This window comes from Apodemus sylvaticus, chromosome 22, assembly GCF_947179515.1.
Source record: "Apodemus sylvaticus chromosome 22, mApoSyl1.1, whole genome shotgun sequence".
Lineage (NCBI taxonomy): Eukaryota > Metazoa > Chordata > Mammalia > Rodentia > Muridae > Apodemus > Apodemus sylvaticus.
This window is the reverse complement of record NC_067493.1, coordinates 20,931,241-20,956,983: the sequence shown is the minus strand read 5'-3', so window position 1 is coordinate 20,956,983 and position 25,743 is coordinate 20,931,241. Positions and strand designations below refer to the sequence as shown.

Here is a 25,743-nt window from a genome sequence, read left to right as displayed (position 1 = left end):
TCATTGGGGAAATTAATGTCTAGCTCTGAAAATCTGTTCAAGAACCCACAGCTGCAGACATCATAGAGAAGAATGCAGAGCTGTTGTTTTGCTACTTGGACATGATGCCAAAATGCCTTCTAAATATTTATCTTTACACACAAAAAATTACTGCTGATCTTAGTCTGGGTCAGTAAAGCTTCAGTTTGCATTGGGAGACAGCGCAGTAACTCATGACTGGTCATAGTGCTGAGAAGTGGTGGTAGCAGGCTGGCGAGATGGCTCAGTGGTTAAGAGCACTGACTGCTCTTCCGAAGGTCCTGAGTTCAAATCCCAGCAGCCACATGGTGGCTCACAACAATACATAATGAGATCTGACACCCTTTTCTGGTATGTCTGAAGACAGCTACAGTGTAATTACATATAGTAGATAAATAAAGCGAAGAAAAAGAGGAGGAGGAGGAGGAAGAAGAAGAGGAAGAGAAGGAGGAGGAGGAAGAAGAAGGAGAAGGAGAAGGAGAAGGAGAAGGAGAAGGAGAAGGAGAAGGAGAAGGAGAAGGAGAAGAAGAAGAAGAGGAAGAGGACTCAGCCCCTTCAAGGTTCAGGAAACATCACAGAAGGGGCAGAAAAATGTAATAGACAGGGCATGAAATGGATGGGAAGTACTATCTTCTGGACACGACATGTCCATTGCACTCATGAACTCATAGCATCATTGTGTGGATACCTACACAAGACTAGACACATCATCATTCCATTATGGGAGGGAAATAGAGTTCATGAGATGCCACCTCACTAAGGAGCTGTTGACAATAAATGCTTGGTGAAGGTGGAGAAGTTTTTCTTCAATGGTGCAGCCACTGGTGAGTTGACCATTCTCCAGGAAATAACCCCTACACCTATGCTTATGTGAGCCTAAGTAAACTCACAAGTCACCAAAAAAAAATCCAAAAATACATGATACAGGAGGAGGACTGGTTGAAGACAGACAGGGATTCCACATGAGTGGGAGGGAGAAGAGGCAGGGCAATGTGAAGTGAAAATGACCAGAATTCATTATCCATTCAAGAGATTGTCAAAAATACAAAGGAACAAGAAAGGAACTACATCTTTAAACACTAAAAATCCATTTGGGATGATGCTGTGTCCCAACTCTGAAAAGCACATTTCATTTCAACTTCAGGAAAAGTGGGTTTCTGACCCACACTTAAGCGGGTCCTTAACTATTTGAGGAAGAGGGAGGAAAGCATTCTGTAGCTAATGAGCCATACTTTCTTCGCATCTCACTTCCCCTCTCCTCTCTTTTCTTCTTTCTCTACCATTCTCATCACAGAATGCAAATGGATACAAAATGATACTTAGATCATCTTCCTATAAGAGGCATCATAGAGTACACAGGCCTGTAGAGTACAGAGTAGGTTCCTGCCCATGAGGTTCTTATACCTTTCAGGGCGGAATTCCTCAGGCTGTGGCCAGAGCTGTGGGTCATGCTGGAGAGCATAAGATGGAATCATCACTGTTGACCCTTTGGGGATAAACACACCATTGATTTCAACATCTTTTTTGGAGACTCTCTCCAGTCTACTAGCAATGGGATATAATCTGAGGGTTTCACTCAGCACCATATCCAGGTATTCCATCTCCATCACGACATCATAGGTGGGAGGTGCCTGGAAAGAAAGAAAAGGATTTGTGCTAAGATCTTAGATTAACTTACAACTGTGTCTAGTGTTGAATTATCAGCACCCCCAAAGTCAAGCTCAGCAGCTCAAAGGATTTAGTTAGTACTTACAATTCATTTTAAGGCATTTTTAGTTGTTTTAATTCATAAATGTAGATTTTTTGTATATGTTTATGTAAACCATATGAGTACAGTGCCCACAGAAGCCAAAAGAGGGCACTGTAGTAAGCCACCCTTTGTTCATCCTCATTACAAGATGGCACTGGCCAGATGCAGCTCCCTGGTAGTAAATTACTTTAGTACATGTGCAGTGTGCTGTATTCGTTATCACACTTACATGCTAATGAAGAATTCACTTAGTTCACCTATGAGGAAATGACTGGTTATCTCTCTATGGCAGACGGGGCTGACTAGGCTATATAAGGTCAGGCAGGGAGAAGGTTGGGGGCTGCCAAAAGAAGAAATAAGCTTAATTCAAGGTACCTGAAATAAACCATAAGAAGGAAGAAACTCCCTGGTGTTGCGTCCTCCTTGCTGGCGAGGGTGGGCATGACATTTGGTGGCCTGTACGGGGAGTACCTTCTATGGTCGGGGGTAGTGCGCACTGGTAAGTTCCCAGTAAGTGGGGTTAATTAAAAATTCCCAGTATATGGGAGGAATTAAGATCCCGGTAATGGGACAAGCTACAGCTCTTGGTATTAAGAGGCTATGAAGATCCCGGTAATGGGACAAGTTTAAATTATAAAAGGAAGGTCAAAAATAAAAATTAATCGGTAAAAGAGGCCACAGAGTCTCCTGTCTGAAGTACAGACAACAGAGGAGAGTGTGGCTAGTTAGCCCCACCCTGCAGATTAAGGTTGAGAGGGAAGAAGTTCGTGGTGTGGCGGAACAAAAGGAAAGAGGACTTGCATAGTAATGAACTAAAAACAAACTCTGCAGTTAAAGTGAGAATTATAAGAAAGTTCATGACCCTGCTTTTACAGCAGCGCACTTTCTGCTAGCCTGCATGGTTAACTTGGGGGAGCAGTTTAGATTCTGCCACTAATTACACAATAGTAGTGATAAAGAAACTTATTGGGATGGGGACTTCCCAGTCACATCCAATTTTTCTGGCTCTTCATTGACCTATCTTAGAGATGGAAGATTCTGTGAGTGAAGGAGAGATTCAGGCTCTCGTGAGCCAGTTTAGAGACAGGCGGTCATAAAAAGAAGAAGCAAACTTTAGAACAAAAGACAAAAGCCTATTTGACACCTTGCCTCCCTACCAGGAGGGTGTTTCATTGGTGAGTCCCTCTCCCCCTCCCCCCCCCCCCCCCCCCACATTTTCTGGGTGTTCCTTTTGCCCAGAAGTCTGGGGGCAGGGCGGGCGAAACCATTCTAGAGTACCCTGCCCTTTACAAAGAAAAGAGAACTCTCCCTGGGGCTCCCAAAGGGAGCGAGAGCTTGCTTTAGGAATAGACCTCTTAAAGGAGCTCCATGGAGAGCTGGCTCACACCTGAGGAATTTATGCAGCTTACCCGAGATAAATTCTCTGGGGGAGAATTTATTCTTTAAAAGTCAGAGACAGTTAAAACGGCCAGAGAAATCAAAAGTAAAAACCACTCAGGCAGAGTGTAAGTCTTAAATTACAAAGAAATTCCTGGGCTCTCCTCCCCTCCTACCCCTCTCTACCTGGTCATGGCCAGTATACTGTGTCTGTGTGTTCACGCTAGGCACCCCCTTCCTCTTATCCTAGAACTCAGACTTATAAAAAATTAAGACTTAAAATAATGTCTCTTCAATAAGTTACACTGTCATACACTCAAACACACAAACTGATAGACAAACTTTGCAATATGAAAATAATATGTTTGCTATTATTTAAGGAGAAAAGATTGTTTAAAACTGGGTTTTGCTTTCAAAAAATTGTAGTTATGCTTTGATATTACAGGTTCCTTTTGTTATTTGACCTTCATACAATGGGTTCTGGTTACAGGCTACTCCTTGCAAGATTGATGGGTGTAGGTCTGGCCTTATCTTACAGGCTTCACCTAGAGAGTTCTGGCCAAAAGAACATTTTTAACAGATTCACTCAGATGTGGTTCAAAATAAAGTTTCAAACTTAGATCTATAAAATGTTAATAAGGCTATATAGAAATTATAAAGGCATTACAATTCAGCCTTAGATCCACCCCGAATATTAACACAGGAGGCTAGAGTAGCCCTCAAGAGAGTAGAACAAGAGTTGCAAGACACAATATTGTTTCGCTACAAGGAAGGAGAGAAAATTGCTTTATGCATTTTGTCTACATTTTTGCAGCCTACAGGCCTGCTATGGCAGGAAGGTCCCCTCTTGTGGGTGCATCTTAGAGCCTTACCAGTAAAATCTATTGATCATTACCCTACTGCAGTTGCTAAATTGGCCCTTTTAGGGATACAACAATGTCTACAATTTTTTGGGAAGGATCCTACATCACTGATCGTTCCCTATACTGCCTCTCAGGTACAGGTTTTGTGTGGGACGATTGGTGACTGGGCCATATGGCGCTGCTGTTTTGATGGATTAATAGATAATCATTATCCCAGACATCCTTTGATTTCATTTTTTTAAGGAACATCCTGTGGTGTTTCCAAAAGTAACTGCCTAAGCACCTTTGCCGGGTGCTCCCAATATATTTACAGATGGATCAAAAACAGGCTGTGGAGCTTATATGATCGAGCCTAATGAGCCCGTTTTGTGTCAATATCAGCCTGGCTCCCTACAGGTGGTTGAGTTGCAAGTTGTGTTAGAAGTTTTCAAAAAATGCTCCTTTCCATTTAATTTACTTTCGGATTCATCTTATGTGGTAAATGCTGTTAGGGTATTAGAAGTAGCTGGCTCCATAAAACCTACTAGTACGGTGAGTCATCTTATGAAGGAATTACAGAAAATTATCTGGTCCAGGGATTCAAAATTTTTTATACAACATATTAGAGCCCATTCTGGTCTGCCAGGCCCGCTGAGTAAGGGCAATGACCTTGTTGATTGATGCACCAGAATGAAATATGCCTTCCTGGCCTCATCCCTGGAAGCTGCATGAAAATTTCATCAGCAATTTCATGTTTCAGCTAGGACATTACAACAAAAATTCCATCTTTCCCATGCAGATGCACAACAGATCGTGCTGGAGTGCCAGCAATGTATAGTTTTTCACCATCCCCCAAGTCTAGGAGTTAATCCAAAGGGCCTATTGCCCCTAAAATTATGGCAGATGGATGTGACTCATATATCTGAGTTTGGAACCTTAAAGTATGTTCATGTTTCTGTGGATACATGCTCTGGCATTATCTATGCTACTGCTATGGGTGGAGAGAAGGCTCGCAATGTGATTGGACATTGCCTTGAAGCATGGGCTGCCTGGGGGCAGCCTTGTCAGTTAAAAACAGATAACGGTCCAGCTTATACTGCTCAGTCATTCCAGTCTTTCTGCAAACAGATGAATGTACAGTTAAATCATGGCCTTCCCTATAATCCCCAAGGTCAGGGCATTGTAGAGCGTGCCCACCGCACCTTGAAGGAATGTTTAATAAAACAAAAAGGAGGAATAGGGAATGGAAGAACTCCAAAAGAACGACTCTCATTAGCTCTCTTCACTTTAAAAATTTTAAATCTGGACTCACAAAATCAGTCTTCAGCTGAGCGACATTTGCTTCACTGCCGTCAATCGACTGAAATGTTAAAATGGAAAGATATATTGTCCAATCTATGGGTTGGCCCAGATCCCGTCATAACGAGATCTAGGGGAACTGTTTGTGTTTTCCCACAGGACCGGAATGATCCCATTTGGGTGCTAGAACGACTGACACAAAAAGTGATACTTCAAAAGAGCAGAGAAGATGCTGAGGCTCCAGTACTAAGGGATGCTGATCTTGATACTTTGTCTCCCCCTAGTGTTGACAGAGAAGCTCACACTTTGGGCCATAGCAAAAGCCTGGCCCATACCACTCCCTGTTCATTATAATTGCACCCTGCTGCCAACACTGTTTTCCACTTCTTGTGACAATGATCTCCCATGTGTTAAGCCGATGGGAGAACCTGCGCCTTTGTATACAGCCTCAAATTATTCGCTCTCAGGAACCTTATGTTTTACGGTTAAAAATAGTTCTTTGCCATGCATATGGATAGGCAATGGCACCTTGGGCCACTGGATAGATCCTCTCAAGAATTATCAAGCATCCCCAGGCATCTTGGCAGCGGCACTCACAGAAATTAGTCAAGGAGCTGCTAAAGGAGATGGAGGTGGAGGCAGTTCTTCTAATATTAACATAACTACCCTTCTATTTCTACACAATAGCCTTAGACCAGGAGAACCGGGAATCATTTACACTCAGCAGACCTTCCCTCAAAAGAGACTACTGCCTACTTGCCTGCCTTTTGTGAGTTTTCCTCCACAGATGACTCAATGCCAATCACCTTTCTCTAGAGATAGGTCAATTATTCCAGGATTTAGTTTCTCTCCACCTGTAGGACACTATAAGTTTAATTAGAATCAAACGGGAGCATAGAATGCATGGCCATGGTATGACTGGATCTTATCAAATTACCAAAATGCTTTTACCTCACTAGCTCCTCTTGCTTGCATTAAGGAAGAAGAATTTTTTTCTTTATAATATATCTGCTGTTAGGGACGATAAAAGAAGGGCAGTTAGACTTCTTAATATAACCATAAACTCCCTTTTGCAAAACATAAGTTATTCCTCTGCCCCGGTTTGCCTCAAACCACCCTTTTTCTTCTTTATTAGTACCGATGTGTCTGGTGATCGCCTAGATTGTAACAGCACTCATACACAATACTATCTATTGGAATGTTGGGATGGCGGCAATGATACTGCCTTGGTAGTTCACCTACTCATGTTTGTGCCCATTCCAGTCATAGAAGACCGAGACACTTTTCCTGTAGGACAATTGTTCCATGTCAAGAGAGATTTTGGTATTACTGCTGCCATTATTACAGCCATTACTATATCTGCAGCAGCCGCTGTTACTGCTGCAGTTGCCATGGCATCTCAAGTGCAGACTGCAGAGGTAGTGAATAGTATAGTTGAGCGGTCTGCATGAGCCTTACAGACTCAAAATCAATATAATTCCCATTTAGAAGCTGGAATACGACTTTTGAATCAGAGAGTAGATATTCTACAAGAAGAAATTGATGCACTTGTAACAATGGTGCAGGTATCTTGTGTTAAACATACCCCAGGATTGTGTATTACTCCCCTCCAGGTGAATATGACAGCTCTAAAAGAAAGTCAGTACAATATCAGTGAATTCCTTAGAGGAAATTGGTCTCTTGAGGGAGAATTATTACCAAACAGCTTGTATTTCAGATAGCTTCGCTTAATGCCAGAAGACTGAAGCCAATCACCATGGAGGACCTGACCTCATGGATCTCCAGTGCCTTTTCTTGGATCAAAGAGTGGGCTGGGTTGTTAGCTATAGACGCCCTTATGTGCTTAGCAGCTTTCATCTGCCTTTGGTGCTTCTGCCGTATTAGACGAGATCATGCAGCTCATAGAGCCGTAGTTTATCAGGCTCTTGCAGCTATGGACGCTCAGGAAGACGTCTCTGTGTGGCTGGCCTCTCTAAAATCTTAGAAGCCTTCGCTCCAGGGTATACTGAGCATATAGTACTGTACATACTATACTGTCTGGAATCCAATGATACCCAAAGACGGGCAACTTCTCAGCGCTTGGATCAACCTATGACATGGGGCCTGGTGAGCGATAGGGTAACCCTTTGACGGGTAAGACCAAGTCGTGGCAGAGATGACCTAATCCAGGGGTCATTGGTCAGCAGAATGCCAGTGACCCGATTAGCCCTGACCTGGGACGACTTCTATTAAAACAAAAAGGGTAATATGTAGTAAGCCACCCTTTGTTCATCCTCATTACAAGATGGCGCTGGCCAGATGCAGCTTCCTGGTAGTAAATCACTTTAGTACATGCACAGTGTGCTGCATTCGTTATCACACTTACATGCTAATGAAGAATTCACTTAGTTCGCCTATGAGGAAACGGCTGGTTATCTCTCTATGGCAGACGGGGCTGACTAGGCTATATAAGGTCAGGCAGGGAGAAGGTTGGAGGCCACCAAAAGAAGAAATAAGCTTAATTCAAGGTTCCTGAAATAAACCATAAGAAGGAAGAAACTCCCTGGTGTTGCGTCCTCCTTGCCGGAGAGGGTGGGCGTGACAGGGCACCAGGTCTCCTGTAACTAGAGTTAGAGCAGTCGAGAGCTACCATTTTCATGCTGGGACTCAAGTACGAATGGATGCTATGAAGGAGGAGCCAGGGCTTTTAACCATTGTGCCATCACTCAAGCTCCTTACAAAGTAGAATAACTGTCACTTGGGACCTGAAAGATGGTCAATTATTGAAGTTTGTACTATGTAAGCCTAAGGATTAGAGATCAGATACAAATCATTTATAAACCCTAACACAGTAGCACCCATCTATGATCCCAGCAGCAGGTAGACTGAGACAGGGCATGCCTGGTTCTCATTGGCTAGACAACCTCACCCAATCTATAAGCTCCAAGTTTAGTAAGAGCCTGTATCATAAAACATGGTAGAAAGAGAATCAGAAATGTACGTAATGTAGGTCTATTACCCCCCCACACAAACATACACACACACACACACACACACACACAAACACACACACACACACACACACACACACACACACACACAGAGAGAGAGAGAGAGAGAGAGAGAGAGAGAGTTTGACTCATGATTTAGACACCAAGGCTCACACCTTGGCTTCTTCTCCTATAACTATAAGTAGAGGGAATCATGGCACAGAGCTGAGTCAACCCAGGCAGCTTAATCAAGACTAAGGCTAGGCTCTCTCAGTGCACAGTTGGGACAGCACAGCAGGTCCAGCAGCATCACTGAACCCTGCAGAGATCTGTATGATAAGTGCATGTCTTTAACATCACACAGGTTGTGTGCATGCTGCTTGCTTGGTCCTAGAGAACAGGCACAACAGACCCAGCCCTGTCACAACAACCTTCTGTTACCATGGGAGGTTTTATTGACCATTTCTCTTTCTCTGTCCCTTTTATAATTTCTAAGTGGTGCTGGGGGAAACCAGTTTGTGGTTGTGCTCTTGTTAGAAATTATCAAGGGCTGCTGAGACATCTCAGAGAGCAGTCACCTGCCAACTGAGACTCCTGACCGAATTAGGACCCTTAAAACTCATGTAGTAGCAAGAGAGAACAAATGCCTTCAGATTATTCTTTGTTTAACCTTTACACACGTGCTGCAGCACATATGCCCACATACATATTAATATTCATAACATACATAAGTACATACACACATACCTGCATACATACATACATACATATATACATACAAATATGTAAATAAAAATCACCAGAATTGGAAGGATGGCTCAGTGGTGTGACTGCTTACTCACTAACACACAAATTCACACACAAAAAATGCATACAGTGCATACACCCCCCCTAGACACAACATACACACACTAACCCTTACTCACATACTCTGTCTCTCTCACACATATACACTCTTTCTCTCTCTCTCTCTCTCTCTCTCTCTCTCTCTGTCTCTCTCTCTCACACACATGCACAAACACACAGACACACGCTCATACACACATACACACGCACACACTCTCTCTCTCAATCCCTCTCTCTCTTTCACACACACACTCTCATACACAGTCTCTCTATCCCTCTCTCTGTCTTTTTCTGTCTCTCTGTCTCTGTCTTTGCCTCTGTCTCTCCCCTATCTCTGTCTCTTTGTCTGTCTGTCTGTCTGTCTGTCTGTCTCTCTCTCTCTTTCTCTCTCTCTCTCTTTTTCTCTCTCACACTGTTGGAGGTGACAAGAAGGTGTCTTTTTTGAGGCTTTTTCTTTTTCTCCTACACCATCCTCTCACCTTATTGGGCAGAGCTCTGTCGATCTCCTCCTGCAGTTTCTTCTGGATATCAGGGTGAGTGGCCAGTGCATACAGGGCAAAGGAAAGTGTGCTGCTGGTGGTTTCATATCCACCAAAAATAAAGATAATTGACTGGGCTGTGATCTCCATGTCGGAAAGGGCTGAAAGTAAGAAAGCATTTCAGGTGAGTCATGTCAGGATGGACTCTCACGGAGTAGATGAGGAGAAAATTATATGTCAAGTCAGGATGGACCCTTACAGAGGAGATGAGGAGAAAATCAAATGAGCCCCCATTTTCCTAGACAGACTATGGAGATGTCGGTCAGTCACTCTAAGACTGTCATCATGTCACCATGACACCATGACAGCAATGTGACACATCCAAGAAGAAAAAGGAGAAAGCTTCAGGTAGGTTGTCCCAATGTGTCTACAGTTCCTCACCATTCCCAGTGGTCAGGTTCAAAACATGGACTTTCTTTTTTGTAAGTTTTAAAGTGTGTGGGGGGTGCCATGTTTGTGAGGAGGGTGCCCTTGGATGTTAGAATAGGGCACCCTATTAGATTATACTTATATAATTTATATATAAGTATAATATATTATTGTATATTATTATACTTATATCTATGTATAATAATAATAATATATAGGGATTATACAATAATCCCCTAGAAAAGTAGTTATAGAAGGTCTCTCATACAGATTAATGTTTTTTAATTCTATTTATTTATGTGTGTTTCTCCAGGTGCCCATGGAAACCAGAAGATGTCATTGTGGTCCACAGGGCTAGAGTTACAGGAGGTTGTACCTCTTCTACCATGAATGCTGTGATTCTCTTGTTCATAAATTCTTTCTCCCAATTAGTGTAAGTACTTGTTACAAAACTGAAACTAGACTATAAATCTACAATTGGTGGCTATTATTAAAATTAATATTTATTTCATCAATCAAAAGTTAAACAGAAGGGCTGATATATGCAGTCAGTAGATAGGGGTGCTTCCCTAGGAATCACCTAGGTTCAGTCCCCAGCACTTTATGAATCAAGTATGGTAATATCTGTGTTCTTGGGGACACTGAAAGACTGACTGGAGAAAAGACAGCCAGTTATGGAAGAATTCTGCTTCTCAGCATCAGGGGGATCACACCCTCAAGAACTGAACTCTTCCTAGGAGCTCTTTTTATTGTTACACAGAAGGCACCTTAGCAAGTCAATTTCCATACACCAAAACCTCTTATCTAATCTATGGGCTGTCTTGAAAGACCCATCACCTAAGCTGTTCTCAGCCATAGGAAACAGCATGGTTTGCCAGGAATGCCTGTAGGCTAAGGTATGCCAAGGCTCTGGGAATGGTTCCAAAGAACACCATAAAATCTCAGATAACAACCACTAACAGAAGGCTACTTCAAAACCAAGGTGCTACCACTCCAGATTCATGCCAGATACAACAGTTCTGCTAAAACTCTGCTGCGAGGTAGCACAGGCCTGTAGTCTCAGGGGTTAAAGGTCCTCAGGCACATTGTGAATGTGGGTCAGCCTGGGCTACATAGAAGCCTGTGGCAAAAGGAGGAGGTGTAGGAGAGTTTGAAGTTATCTGATCACATGAAAGGGTTTCAAGTGGGCAAACAAGAAAGAACTCAAAACACAAAGTACAGGATCACTTCAAACAGTAAGTGTGGGGACCCCAGGGACCATAATGCTGCACATAAGCAAGTGAGTGCATGGGAAATGAACAGATGGGTAAGAATGGAAGACACCCTCTCCATTAGCTACTGATGAACACCTGGAGAATAAAGTCAGGAACTGAAATGCCATCAGTTTGTAGCCGTGATAGTGAAAATGACCTTAAACAAAAAATAAAGACAGATGGCAGGCTAGAGACATGGCTCCAGGGATAAGTGTGCTTGTTGTACAAGCTTGAGAACCTGAGTTTCAATCCTCAGTTCCCACGTAAAAAGGCAGGTGGGCAGCAAACCCCTGTAACCACAACACTGTAAATTGTTGGGGCCTCCTGGCTGCCAACCTAGCCCCACATTTAATAAAAGACCCTGTCTCCAGGAAATAAGGCAGAGAAGGATTGAATAAGACACTGTGTGCCTTCGTCTCTTCTCTGTACACATACCTAGGGGTGTGCACATGTGCACATACTCCTGCACATGCATGTATCACACAAAGAAGATAAAAATCTGAAAGTTATTTTTTATGGTTTTTCAAGACAGGATTTCTCTGCATTGCCCTGCCTGTCCTGGAATCTATGATGAAGACTAGACTGGCCTTGAACTCACAGAGATGCAACCCCATCTTCTCCCAAGTGCAAGGATTAAAGACACACTCCAACACTACCCAGCTATGAGTGATTATTAAATACATAAAAGAATGAAGAGGACCAATGCATTTGTACAGAGAGGCTTTCCCCAGAAGCTACTTACACATCACACAAAGGAAAGGTAAATCTTTACCATGGGTTAGGCTAGAGAAGACATGTCCAACACAGGCACCCAAAGAGGTTCAGCATCACTTGGATACATGCCCCCAACAGGATGTTAAGGCACAGATGTCTAGGAAGAGCACTAAGAATGCATGCTGGGAAAGACATAAACATCACCTGTGCTCCCTCAGGTTACAAACAAACCGCAGGAGACGTACATCATGGCCACCCTTCATGCTAGGAGCATACTTTTGCACATGTGCATCCCGAAAATTCCTTGTTGATAATAGCTACTTCTGTTGTTTGACAACAGAGGTATCTGTCTACCAAGAAAAGCCTCCTTGCATATTTTATGAGCAACCCACCCACTCCCTGAGAGCTTCCTTGTCCATCGACCAGGAAGGGTTTGCTTACCTTTATGAGACTCTTTGTCTTTGGTATTATGAGCATTCATCATCAGCTGAAGAAAGTCCACTCGGTGCTGGAAACAGAAAGAAAGGTTGCAAAAATGGATGATCAATGGTAAGGTCAGAGGTAGATCAGGAATGCAGAACCTTAATTATCTTCTTTCTGACAATGTAGTTCCCTTAAATTCATTTCATAACTGTGGCTCTGTTTGCTTGAGTCATCATGGAACAAAAGCCGGAAAAGGATCAGCTGGGAAGAATCTAGATTCCACATCAACCACTTTTACAATAAATTACAATACAACTTTAAACAATTACTTTTATTCTTAGAAAATGTTTTTGAAGGAGAGGAAAAAATATTCCCCCTTTTTGATAATTTTTAATTGTTATTGGAGAGTTTCGTACATGTACACGATCAGATATGGTCATCTCCACCCCACTGTTTCCTCCAAACAATTCCTTCTATATCATCTGTAACATTTCTTCTTCCATACTCCATGTCCTCTTCTTAATCACCCACTAAGTCCAACTAGGAAGGCTCACTTGGACATGTCTACAGAGCCATCTACTAGTGCATGGGAATCCTACCTGTGTCCACACTCCTACAAACACAGCTATCAACTTCCAACTGTTCCTCAGCAAAGGACAGAGCTTGGAGAGATCCTTTCCCAGGTATGCAGGAGTTCTGACAGTCTTGATCATGTCCAGGTCTTGTGCCATGCCAATGCTTTTTCATTCCTTATGAGGGATGTTCTAGTTTTCATTCCTATTGCTAAGGGTCGATTCCTGGCTTATTATCAATTAACTTTTTAAAAATTCAACTTCTCTTCCCTGAGAAAATATATTCTTTCTCTCTCTCTAAAGCTAGCCTTTTCTACATGCCATTAGCACACAGCTCACTTGTTCACAGCCCAACATGTAATCAAACTGTGAGTCTCTCATGAAACTACCATGTTTTACCTTCTGCTTAGCATCCAGGCGGTTTTCCTTCATTTTGTCCACAAATTTTTTGAAAAATGCTATTGAATCCTTTGGGAACATGCAGATATTTAACATCTCATAGATTGGGGTGAGAAATGGGAAGAGTACTGGAAAAAACAAAAAAAAAAGATGTTTTCATTGAAATGGAAGTTTCATTTAAAGAAATCATAAAGCAATCTGTATAAGAAGTCACCAGTTTCTCAACCAGAAGTCATTCTCTCTGTGACCTTGTTTGCACTGGGTCAGCACCATACTTCTTCTGTGCTTTGGAGTAGCCAAAGCTGCAACCTGATTCTTAAATTTAACTGTGCTCCTGGACTTCATATGGATTCAGAAAGAAAGTTCAGGCACCAATAAAATGGCTCAACAGCTAAAGGTTTCTGCAGAGAAGCCTAACAGCCTGAGCTTGATCCCGGGATCCCACTCTGTTGAAGAAAAGAACCAACTGCTGTAGGTGTCCTCTGACCTCCACATGCCAGCCAGTCACCAAGGCATGTGCATGTGCATGCGTACACATACAAACAGCCAAGACTACACAGAGAACCCTGTCTCAAAAAACAAAGAAAACAAAAACAAAAACAAACAAACAAACAAAAAACCGAAGCACAAAGACAGGAAGCACAGGAACCCAAGCACAAAAAGCAGGAAGAATTAAAAATCACATACTCTACCACACTTCCAGATTTGAGCCTATATCAATAAATATGTAAACAGGTAGCTATCATACAATGCTTAAAAGGAGGCACAGAGAATATTAGGTGACAAGGATGGAATGTGGGTATAGGGATGCATGAGCTGGATATGAAAATATAATTGACAGGGAAAGTATTAAAACCCTAAATGACACAACATGGTTAATTATATCAAGAATGTATACAAAAAAACCAGTTGGCACTCTCACAAGAGCCAGGTTTGATTCCCAACATCTACATGGTTGCTCTCAACCACCGGTAACTCCAATACAAGGAGATTTAAGACCCCAATATGCCCTCTTTAGGCACTTCATGCATGTAGGCAAAACACCCATACACAGAAAATAAAAATAAATAAATCTTATAAAAATGATAAAGCTGTGTAAGAGAAGATCTACCATGGCAGGACAGTGCATGTCTATAATCTCTGCACTCAGAAGGCAGGGGCAGGTTGAGTTAGGTGAGTTCAAAACCAGACTACAGCCTGAGTTCTGGGATACAGAAACATAGACAGGAAAAACCCTAACCTTTAAAATTAAGAGAAGACAGAGACAGAGAGAGGCAGAGAAAGAGTTGAAGATGATCTAAAATCACACATTGCAACATCTAAGTCCTGCATTTATGGCAGACATTTATATATAAAGAAGCCACAGCTACTATAGACAATGTATGTTCAGTTGCTTAATATGTTGAAAATTCAGTTATGCTGGGTAGTGGTGGTACACACCTTTAATCCCAGCACTTGGGAGGCAGAGGCAGGCAGATTTCTGAGTTCGAGGCCAGAACTAGAGTGAGTTCCAGGACAGCCAGGGCTATACAGAGAAACCCTGTCTCAAAAAAAACCAAAAAAAAAAAAAAAAAAAAAAAAAAAGAGAGAGAGAGAAAGAAAAAAAAGAAAAGAAAGAAAGAAAAGAAAGAAAGAAAGAAAAATTCAGTTACTTTTTGACTCAGCAATGCTGATTCTGAAGGTGACACCAAAATAAATATTTAAACATAACTTTGTATATGAAAGCTCATGACAGAGAAATTCTCGGCAAACGTGTGAAACTAACTTCCATGTCCATTATCAGACAGGGAGTATAATTTGCTCCCTGGACAAATACATAGGACACAGTGACACTTGATTCATTTAATATTGTGCTAAATGAAAGAGGCCTGTCACAGAGACCACAGAGTCTATGATCCCATTGATGTGAAATGCCCAGAATACTCAGTGAACTGGTGGTTGCTTAGGTCAAGATTGCTTGAAAGTTCCAATGTGGCTACAACAAAGTCTCCTGTGATTGACATTAGTAATAGGCCAGGTGCCCTTTAGTCAATGCTGATTCCTCAGAGATCAGAGTACTGAGAATAAGGAGCTATTGAGTCCTGAGCCCTAAATTGAGCATCTACATCAGCACCCCTACCCAGGAAAGCTCAAGGGACATCATGAAACAGGGTGTGGCACTAAAGTCAGAGGCAGGAACAGGGAATGTGAAATTCCATATCTAAGACATTGCATGGCCCTCCCCTGAACTGACCAGCTGCAGCAGATGAAGCCAGTTATACAGGTCAGCCTCCTAGCAGGCAGCACTGAATGGACTCAACTGGATACCACAGCAGAGAAAGGGAGAGGAAATTGGGAGGAAGATGTGTCTCAGTGTCTAAGTGATGTGGGAAGTGAGAGTTAGGGGTGGCGGTAATCAAGACAGATGAGATGCATGTATAATATTGCGACCATGGAGAGTTCTGGACTTACAGAGTGCCAAATTTGTATTTATACAAATGAAAGCATTCTAAAATAAAACCAGGACTCAGAGGTGCACACTGTAATTGCAGCCCTCAGGAGGCAGAGGCAGAGGGATCACTCTAAGTGCAAAGGCAGCCATTTCCAGGCCAGCTAGAGCTACATGGTGAGACCTGTCTCAAAGAAAAAGGAAGTTCAAAACCAGAAATAATTGTGCGACATGTCTTCGAATGCTCTCAAAATACTGAGCTGTGCCTTTAGGGGAGGAATTTCACGACAGGTGAACTGCACAGCACTAGAGCCGACCGTTTGAGGAAAGTGAGAAAGAAAGAACTGACAAACATGGCCACAGACGAGAGCAATGATCAGAAGACAGAACCGCCCACTCACCTACAGACAAGAGTAACGGGTCAAAAAAATCAAGTCTTAAGAGCTTCTTGGCTTTCTCCACAAAAGGATCATTAGGGTTGTTGAGGGAATCAACGTTCACTCCAAACGATGTGCTGGTGATCACATCCATACTGAAGGCACCTAACACTCTGAGGAGAGAGAGGCAGGGGAATTTAACATATGCATCATAGAGTGGGAAAGAATTCTCAGGGAACAAACAAAGCCCCCTCAGTATAGACTAAGCTCTTCCCAGCCTTCCCAGCCTCTACACCTGCAAATTTCTGACTCGCATGCTTCTTCCTTTTAAACTGTCTATAATGTCATCTACTGTCAAAGGGGCAAGGACAAGCAGTTGGACCTTCTGAGCTGTACCCCAGATGCCCTTCCTCTCCTAGAAATACTGTGAAGGACTTACTGTTTCACAGTAACAGGCTTGCCTTTCTCTGCCTCTTGCCTCAAGTATTTTACCAAAATGTTTCCATACTGTTCCATGACAGGGAACATCTAAACAAAGCAGAAAAGCGTCCACAGTTAGGATGGGGACTCCAGTCACACAGGCTGCAGTTAAAAGAATTTCACTCACCTCCTTGAGTTTTCCACTGGTGAATGTGGGGGAGAGCAAGGCTCGAAGTCTCTTCCATTCCTCATCCTTAGCTATGGAGACGGCTTTGCTCATGATCCCCACTGGGCCAAAATCCTAGAATCAGAAAAACACAAAAACAACCTCAGAATACCTCACAGCCTATGAGAAATCACCCATGCACTCAGCTTCCTATTGTGATTCCAACCCTTTATATTCCAGGATCCTTTTAAATGAAAATTGTTCTGTGGTTGGAAAACTAGGTCTAGGGGTTGAGGAGAAGATGCAAACAAGACTTAGTCAATCTCCAGAGCTGTGCAGATGGCATTTGGCTTGGAGAAAGATAGAAAGTTAATTTTACATCAGACAAGTTCTCCAGCTTTGTATTTACAACATGAGCAAGGTGAAAAGGCTATCTTCATATGCTGTGTGTCTGTCTGTCTATCTGTGTGTGTGTGTGTGTGTGTGTGTGTGTGTGTGTGTATACATGTGAATGCTAGTGGATGTTGGACGGTAAAAGTAGCTTGGTCCCCGGTTGAGCTAAGACTTGAAGCCCTGGAAATTCTGAAGAGACTGTAGACACTTCGCCTGTTTGAGGGCACCAGGCCCCTGTCACTAGCCACAGTACCCCCACCCCTAGATTTTTGGCCATCAGTCACATAAGGGCAATGCCTCAAGCCCCTGCACATGTAGAGGACATGACCTGTGGTCACACAGGCTCAAGACAGATCTCCATTTTAACAAGGTACCTAAAGTCCTAGAGGGTTTATCCAATAAGCAGTCCTTCCCAGCCACTTCTCCCTGCAAAAGGTATTTAACCTTAGGCCCACACTGAGAAGTGGGGTAAGGTTTTACACATGTACTTTCCTCCAGAACAATAAATGCTCTGGTTTGGCTAAGTAGCTAGAAAGCAAGCCCCTAGGGGGCAAATGGATGGAAGTAGAAAATATCATCCTCACTGAAGTAGCCCAGGCCCCAAAAGACCTTCATGGTGTGTACTCCCATATAGTGAATGTTAGCCACAAAATACAGGGTAACCATGCTACAATCCACAGACCAAAAGAAACTCAGTAATCAGGAGGACCCAAGCGAGGAGGCATGAACCTCACAGAAAGGAAATCAGAATAGACTTAGGAGATAGAGGGAAGGAACTGGATGGGAGAGGGAGTAGAGAGGGGAATGGGGGAAGAGGATCAAGTGCTGAGGGACAGAGAGGGCTGAGAGAGATAATAGGAATAGGGCATATCTTGTACTAGCCAGAATCCTGGAATGGTGTAGGTTCTGAGAAGTCTTTGGGAAAAACCCTAGCTAAGACTCCTAGTAGCTGTGGATAAGAGACTGAAGTGGCCAACTCCCGGAAACACGCAAGACTTCCGGACGAGGTAGGGGCCACTTCAAGTCACACACAAAACCACCCACCCAAAAACTGTCTTGCTAAAAGCTGTGCAGGGATAAAGATGAATGACTGACTAAGTAATGACTGACCAAACTTGAGACCCATGCAGTGAGAGACACTATTAATGACAATCAGCTTTCAGACTCACTCTTGAGAGGCTTCATCCAGCAACAGAAGGACACAGATGCAGAGACCCTCAGCCATACATCATCCACAACTTGGGGAGTCATGTGGATGAGTCGGGGATAAGACTGAGTGAGCCAGAAGGGTCAGGGACCCCAAAGAAAGCATACAGAGTCAACTAACCTGTCCATGGGGTCTCACAGGGCCTGAACCACAAAACAAAGTGCTTACAGGGGCTGGACTTAGGCTCCCTATATATTACTGGCTTATGTTCAGCTTGGTCTTCGTGTAGGTCTCCTAACAATTAGAGCTGGGCTGTCTCTGAATTGGTTGCCTGACATTGGATCTCCTCCTTCTAGCTGGACTGCCTGGTTTGGCCTCATTGGGAGAGGATGCACATAGTCCTGCTGCTAGAAGTCCTGGGGCAAGGTGAGACACAGTGGAGAGTTCCTCTTCTCTGAGGAGAAGGAGATGGGGCAGTGGGGGAGCGATCAGTAAGAGTTGGACTGGGAGGAAAGAAAGGAGGGGAGCTGCAATCAGGATATAAAATGAATAAATAAATTAATCAATGAAAAAACAGTGTGACCTACCCGTCGGTTTGTGAAAACTGAAAAGCATTCCTTTACCAGCACATTCTTAATCATCTCTGTGTCCGTGATGGCAAACAGAGGCATCTGACCATCAAACAACCTGTGTGGGGAAGACAGTTGATAAACCAGGTCCTGACATGAGAGCCACAGCCAGACATTGATCCTAATGCTGCAGGACCCGCACTCTGCCTTATACAATACAGGGTCACAGGAGTTCCCAGTTCAGTTTAGGGTTTCTGATCATGTACACAATGGAGTCTCTGTAAAATGATAGGTAATGTCATCCAAGACCCAGTGAGTCACTTAAAGACAAAATAACTCTATATGGCAGCACACTTAGAAATAACAAGTGGAAATTTGCAAAGTCTAGATGTGTACATGTGAAAATTGCCTATACCATTTTCTATGAATTCGCATTTGAAATAGTGCAAGAAGCTGGAGCGGTGGCTCCATAGTTAGAAGCACATACTGCTCTTACAGAGGACCCAATGGGTTCCTAACACCCACATTGGGAAGCTCACAACCACCTCTAACACCAGCTCCAGGGATACCCAATACCTCTGGAGTACACCGGAGTCAGAGGCAAGCAGATCTCTGAGTTCAAGGCCAGCCTGTTTATAAAGCACGTCCAGGACAACAAGGGCTACACAGAGAGGAACTCTGACTTGAAAAAGAAAAAAGAAATTAACTGAAAAATACTGTAATGTGTCAAATGTGGTGTTGGGATGCAGCTCAGTCTTAGGATGCCTGCCTAGGGTGCAGACCCTGGTTTTGATACATTGAGATGAAAACACAGAATTCAATTGAGGCGCCTCCTGTATGGAAGACAGGGCAGGGAGAACATGAGAACCAGGAAGCAGAGGGGAGAACTGCACAGATTGCCTTCAGTGCTCCTGAATTCACTGCAGCTGGGATCACATCCACACACCGTGAGCATGACTGTCAACATTCCAGCAGAAGGTTTAAGGTCCTGACCCTGCCTGAGGATTTGCACACAGCTAGTTCCTGGAAGGGGGAAACAAAATGGCTCAAAGGTAGAGGCACCTGATGATGTCAGCTCAATTCCTAGGAGTTATATGGTGGGAAGAGAACAGACTGGCACAAGCTGTCATCAGATACACACTTTTACCAAAAATCTTGGGGGGTGGTGGTGGTGGTTGGGAGCTGGCACAATAGATGAAGGCACTGATGATCTGAGTTCAGTACCCTGGAAGTAGAGAACTAACTTCCACAAGTTATCCTCTGGCCTACATGTATGTACCAGGATACATGTCCCCATTCCAGGAAAAAAAAGTTGATGTAAAATAAAATATAAACTACAGCAAACTCTCTATATGCACAGAGGAATTTTTTATGCTACTCATGAATTATTTACCAAGCCCTTAGCTAGGTCATCGACCCTCACCCCTACTGTGAAATGGAATACTAAAGTCAATTTAAAAAAGTGAAGAAATGTGGGCTTCTATATGTAAATGAGCAGTGTGGCAAGGAGACAGAACAAGACATTTGCCAGAGCAGATCAGAGGGACCTGAAGCAATGCATGTTATGTCAAGAAAAGGAAGACTCAGAGGAGAAAACAAATTAGAAGAGGACACTGGATAAAACACAAGGTCTGGCGAGATACTCGGGGGCCAGACACTCTCAGAGGACTAGAGAGAGGGGAGAGAGAAGGAGGTAGAGGCTGTGTGAGGGGAATAGGGATGGGGCAGGTACCAGGTTGCAAAATGAATAAATAAATAAATTAATAAGAAAAAAAAGCTCAAGTCCATGGAACATCAAAGCCTGTCAAAAAGCCACAGTGTGCAATGTTCTCATGTCAATTGACATTTGAACCCTGGCACTTAATGACATGTGGTATCACCTTTATACATGACTACAATTGAGGCTGGCTTCATCCTTACACAAGTGGAGTGCCTCCTTCTGAAAACAGTCACCTCAATGGAACTTTCCAGAATACTCACCCCCATATTTTTCCATACTTTTTATAGCACTCGGTGTCGAATTTCCATAAACCCTGGAAAGAGAAATAGCATGAAATCCATTATTGTCCTGTATGTGCTGACCCTTCTGTATCCAGAGCACCAAAAACCACAAATACCATGAAGTCAGATTTATTGTCTCTGAAATGTTTGACACATCAAGAGCAGGATGGGTCAGTGGGAAAGGGCAGAATGAGTGCAGGACATGTGACATACCCTGTGGCCTCTACATGCCAACTCATGGACAGAGACATGTACACACACCCTAATAATGATTATGAAAATGATTGTGATGATAATTAACACAAGTGCTTTAAAGAATGTGCAAGGTTAGCACAGAACCTGTAGGAAGAAAATCCTGAGCAGACAGCAACACAAGCTTTGCCACTCAGCCTTTGGGCATGAGCTTGGGAATGTCTGTCTGGAGGACAGATCATGGGCCAAGCACCAAAGCAGGTTAGTCACAAATGATTCACATAGACTTAGATCCTACATGGCACATTACATAATTTTCTAGTAATTTTGCTAAATCCTCCATTCCCTAATTGCTTTTAGCAAACCTTTAAAAGAAAATAAAATTGCATTATGTAGAAAAGTAAGATAATTGACAACTCTCATCCTGTCTCAGATATTTTCACTTGCTACTCAGAGTCATACATAAGTTTACTGCTTTTAAAAGAAGAGAGGCAGCTGTGGATGCATTAAAGAAAAACAACTTAAATAAATCACAAGGCCTGGAGATGTGGCTCAGTGGTTACGAGAACTGGTTGACCTTGCAGAGGCTCCAAGTTCAATCTCCAGAACCCACATCCTCCATCTCACATCTATGTCTTACTTTAGCTCCAGGGAATCCACCACCCTCTTCTTTCCTCCATAGCTATTGCACTCATGTGCACAAATACACACATACAACCGTATACACACAAAATCTTTCTAAATGAATCAGTCACTAACCAGAACCCCAGTACCTAAATGAAGAGAGAAGCTAAATGCTCTAGTTCTGAAGAACCCAAACATGAATGGTACATGCTGGGTCTACTGCTACAGAAAAACCTTCATGGGTTCAAAGATTAAGCAGAGAACTCAAGTTACGAAAAGCCTCCCAAATGTGGGGGACAGGGATCTGTGATAAGCTGATGCTTCAGGAATATTCAGAGAAAAGAACAGTCTCACTCATAAGACCTCGTACAAAGATCATTTTAATCTAGTAAATGCAGATTGGTGTCCTAGAAGTTGGAAACCCCTTCAAGATTTTCTCCAAATAACAACAGCAGTGCCTTCCTGGACTCTACACTGAGCAAGAAACAAACTCTTCCTTTATTGCTCACAAGATCTGAGCATCATGTCCTCGGCATCAAGACTGAATGAGACAGAGATCTGGGCATTTTACTCAAGGTGAATTTCAATAAATTGACACTAGGGCAGTGAGATGGCTTCGAATGAAAAGAAACTTGTCACCAAGCCTGATAACCTGAGCTCCATCACTAGGAATAAGATGTTTGGAAGAGAAAACTGACTGCCACAAACTGTGCTCTGACCTACATATGCCTACTATGGAATATACACACCCTCACCCAAAAATAAATAAATGAGGGGCTGACAATGGGAGCTATGGAGATGCTTCAGTGGGAAAAGCACCCTGTGGAAACCAGAATTTGACTCCCCAGGGTCTGTGTAAATGCCTGGCAGGAGGTAATAGAAGCAGCTTGTAAGAGTCAGGGGAACCCAGAGAGAAAGCTGGCTAGCTATACTAGTCAAGTGAGAGAGAGCTGGGTCAAAGTGAGAGACTCTGCCTCAAAGAACCAAGTGCAGAGACACACAGTGTCAACCTCTGACCTCCTCATACACACATGTATAACTAAATATGTCCATGGGCACTCACACAAATGCAAATTCCTGGATATACTCTCTCTCTCTCTCTCTCTCTCTCTCTCTCTCTCTCTCTATATATATATATATATATATATATATATATATATATACAAACACACTATTAAGTTTTAAGTTGGCAATAGAGCCCCAGGGCACTTGCAAACATTCTCAAGAATCGAGAGAACACACAGTGTGAAGGCCTGAAGTCTCAGGGTTTCCTCATAAGGAGCATTTAATAGAACTAAGCCATTATTGGCCACAAGAAGAAGCCATATGGAAAACTCAGTCAACATTCACCTTGTAGTAATTCAGCAAAGTGCCTAAAAAAGGCAGAGGTTTGGGCCCAGGAATTCCCTGTTTCTTAAAAATTCCATGTGTACGGGTTCCATATCTATAAAGGAAAACAGAAAGACTTGTATTCATACACAGGGAAGAGAGGAAACAAGCAAGACCATCATCAAAAACTGAAACAAATCAACAACTTGGCTCCCTCTCCAGTTCCCAGAGAGCTTTGGAAATGGTGAGTTTGCATGTCAGTCCATTGTTGGTATCCATGTCTGCTGAGTTTCCATGGATCTAGGGATAACTAACCCTAAGTCATACCTACTATAACTCGTATCAATAAGCTAGTGGAGGATGTTTTCATGCACTGTGTAATCAATTACTGATTCCTATACCCAGAGATCCAGTACAGTTCAGCCTTTGGTATTGTATTATCAGGAAGCATCTCCTGAGTCAGTATTTCGTAAACACTGTTCTCCACCATCTTCTTATTAGTCAAATCAAGGGTACAACAGCATATAGCTGGGCAGGAGAGAAAAAGGTAGGACTTCTGTGCCCAGAAAAAGGAAAAGGATCTCAAGTGGGACCTGGGGACTCAGTAATCGAGACACAATGAAGAAGGAGGTGCCAGAGCAAGACTACGATGGCAGGGTTGGGAAGTAGGCTGGGAAGTTGGCCAGGCCAGCACAGTCAGGTTAGAAGAGCTCATAATCTGTTGAGATTAGTGACTGAAGCTTTAAAATTATATTTATAAAGGTCTCTGTGTCATTATACAAACCAAAAGTAGGCATAGAACACCCCATACTTTTACAGTAAACCTCAAAAGAAGGCATTAAAGAAGAGTGGGGGGGTCCAATGGATCCTCAAAATGTAAGTATGAACTTTAATAAGAATTACTACCACTGGGGCTATAACTCAGAAGTAAAGAGTTTGCCTGGCATATCTAAGTTCTGGCTTGATCCTCCATACTGCCAAAACATTAAAACAAAAAATTAACTCGGTTGCCATTCCATTTGGAGCCTTCAGGATGACTCCGTAGGTAAGGCACTGACTGACTGATAGTGTTGATAATCTGAGTTTGGTCTTCAGGACCCACATGCTAGGAGACAACTGTCCCTGTAAAGTTGTCCTCTGACCTACATACAGACACACACATACACACACTGTAGCATGTGCTGGCCCTAACAACAGTAAATAAAAACATGAAATTTTGAAAACGGAGACCTTGATACAGTCCAGATATGGGCAATGTCATGAGTATGAAAGAATCCCCTGTATCCGTGTGGTGTAAAGAATGCTCCGAGTTATCTCTGGTTGGGTAATAAAAGACTGAACAGTAAGTGACTTTGGAGAGGACAAGTTGTGGGCAACAAGGCAGGTGAGGGTCCAGGAGAATAAGGACCAGGAGGCAGGTAGAGGAAGAAGAAGGTCTCCATGAGGTCAGGCCTGAGAAGGAGTCACCATGGGAGTTTACCACGAGGACACACATGGAGCAGAGCAAGTCAGAGAAAGAGTCACACACCAAGTAAAATGGAGCCCATGGCTGGGATGTAGATAGCTTTGTGGGTTAGAATAACTTAGAACCTGCACAGTCACAGTGCTTAAAGCCTGCTAATAAACTTAATAGGTCTCGATTATTTAGCAGTTAGCCAGGCTAGAAAGCTGCCACCTTTAAATACCATCCTAGCTATGCCTGTGGAAGGAGTCAGATCCCCTGGAGTTGTGAGTTAGAGATGATTGTGAGTTGCATGTAGATGCTGGGGATCAAATTGGGGTCCTCTGAAAGAGCAGCCAGTGCCCTTAACCACTGAACCATCATCTCTCCAGCCCCTGCTTCTGATATCATTTTGATTCTCCCAATAATAACAGAAGAGAGGTCTGACCCTAACACTGATGGTTATCACCCTAAAACTGATGACATGATATGGGAAGGATCTGTGAAGATCACTCACCGGTAGAGGAGCACCAGGATGATTGCCAGGAGCACCCAGGTTTCTAGTGAGAGAGCAGGAACCAGGTCCATCCCTGCTTGTCTGTCAGCAATTTACTCCTCTGTGTTCTCTCTCCAGCTGTGCATGTGACCCTCTCAGGGATTCCCTTCTGCCCACTCTGCTGCACTGAGAACAGCCTGCAGTATTTATATGCTGGGAAGATGGGTGGCACCAGGTATCCGGCCAATAGATGGATCACCTCTGCATCAGCTGGACTTTGGTACTCTCTTCTCCTAGACAGTTCATTGAGTTTATCTACAGCCTATTTTGACCACCTTTGAGCTAACGTTCTGTGTGCCATCAGCAAACAACAGTGCCATACAGGTAAGATCAAAGGTTTTTGGTTTCTATGAGAAATTCAAGCAAATTCAATAACATGAAATACCCTCTCACCAAGGCTGGTGTCATTCAAAAATACACAATCAGTAGAAGCACCGGAATCAGAAATTCAAAGACAATGTTCAAAGCCACATAATGTGTTTGAGACCAGCCTGGTATATGGGAGACCATTCCTCAAAAAAATCAGTCTGATAAATCTATCCACCACTTCAACACCTGCCATCCCTTGGCTGTGGTGCCAGTGAGAAAGAGACAGGCCCTGCCACTCACTGCTAAGAGAGAAGGAGTTAGTGTACTTCGTTATGACCCACTGGTGACTGGTGACTGACTGGTGACCCACAGTCTCTAATGGATAGTTCCAAACCCACAGTCACACATCTGGCACTAGATA

General features: G+C 43.1%; 1 protein-coding gene across 1 annotated transcript in view; it reads right to left on the bottom strand.

Annotated features, from left to right (window-relative positions):
• Positions 1 to 25,045, bottom strand: part of LOC127672704 (cytochrome P450 3A11-like) — a 28,142-nt gene extending 3,097 nt beyond the window's left edge. The window contains exons 1-11 of the mRNA XM_052168017.1: positions 24,975 to 25,045; positions 23,038 to 23,131; positions 20,851 to 20,903; positions 18,889 to 18,988; positions 16,783 to 16,896; positions 16,615 to 16,703; positions 16,200 to 16,348; positions 13,371 to 13,498; positions 12,418 to 12,484; positions 9,581 to 9,741; positions 1,423 to 1,649 (exon numbers count right to left, since the gene is read on the bottom strand). Of these exons, the coding sequence (XP_052023977.1) occupies positions 1,423 to 1,649; positions 9,581 to 9,741; positions 12,418 to 12,484; positions 13,371 to 13,498; positions 16,200 to 16,348; positions 16,615 to 16,703; positions 16,783 to 16,896; positions 18,889 to 18,988; positions 20,851 to 20,903; positions 23,038 to 23,131; positions 24,975 to 25,045 (1,253 nt within the window). The remainder of the gene's footprint in view (positions 1 to 1,422; positions 1,650 to 9,580; positions 9,742 to 12,417; positions 12,485 to 13,370; positions 13,499 to 16,199; positions 16,349 to 16,614; positions 16,704 to 16,782; positions 16,897 to 18,888; positions 18,989 to 20,850; positions 20,904 to 23,037; positions 23,132 to 24,974) is intronic.
• Between the last annotated feature and the right edge of the window lie 698 nt (positions 25,046 to 25,743).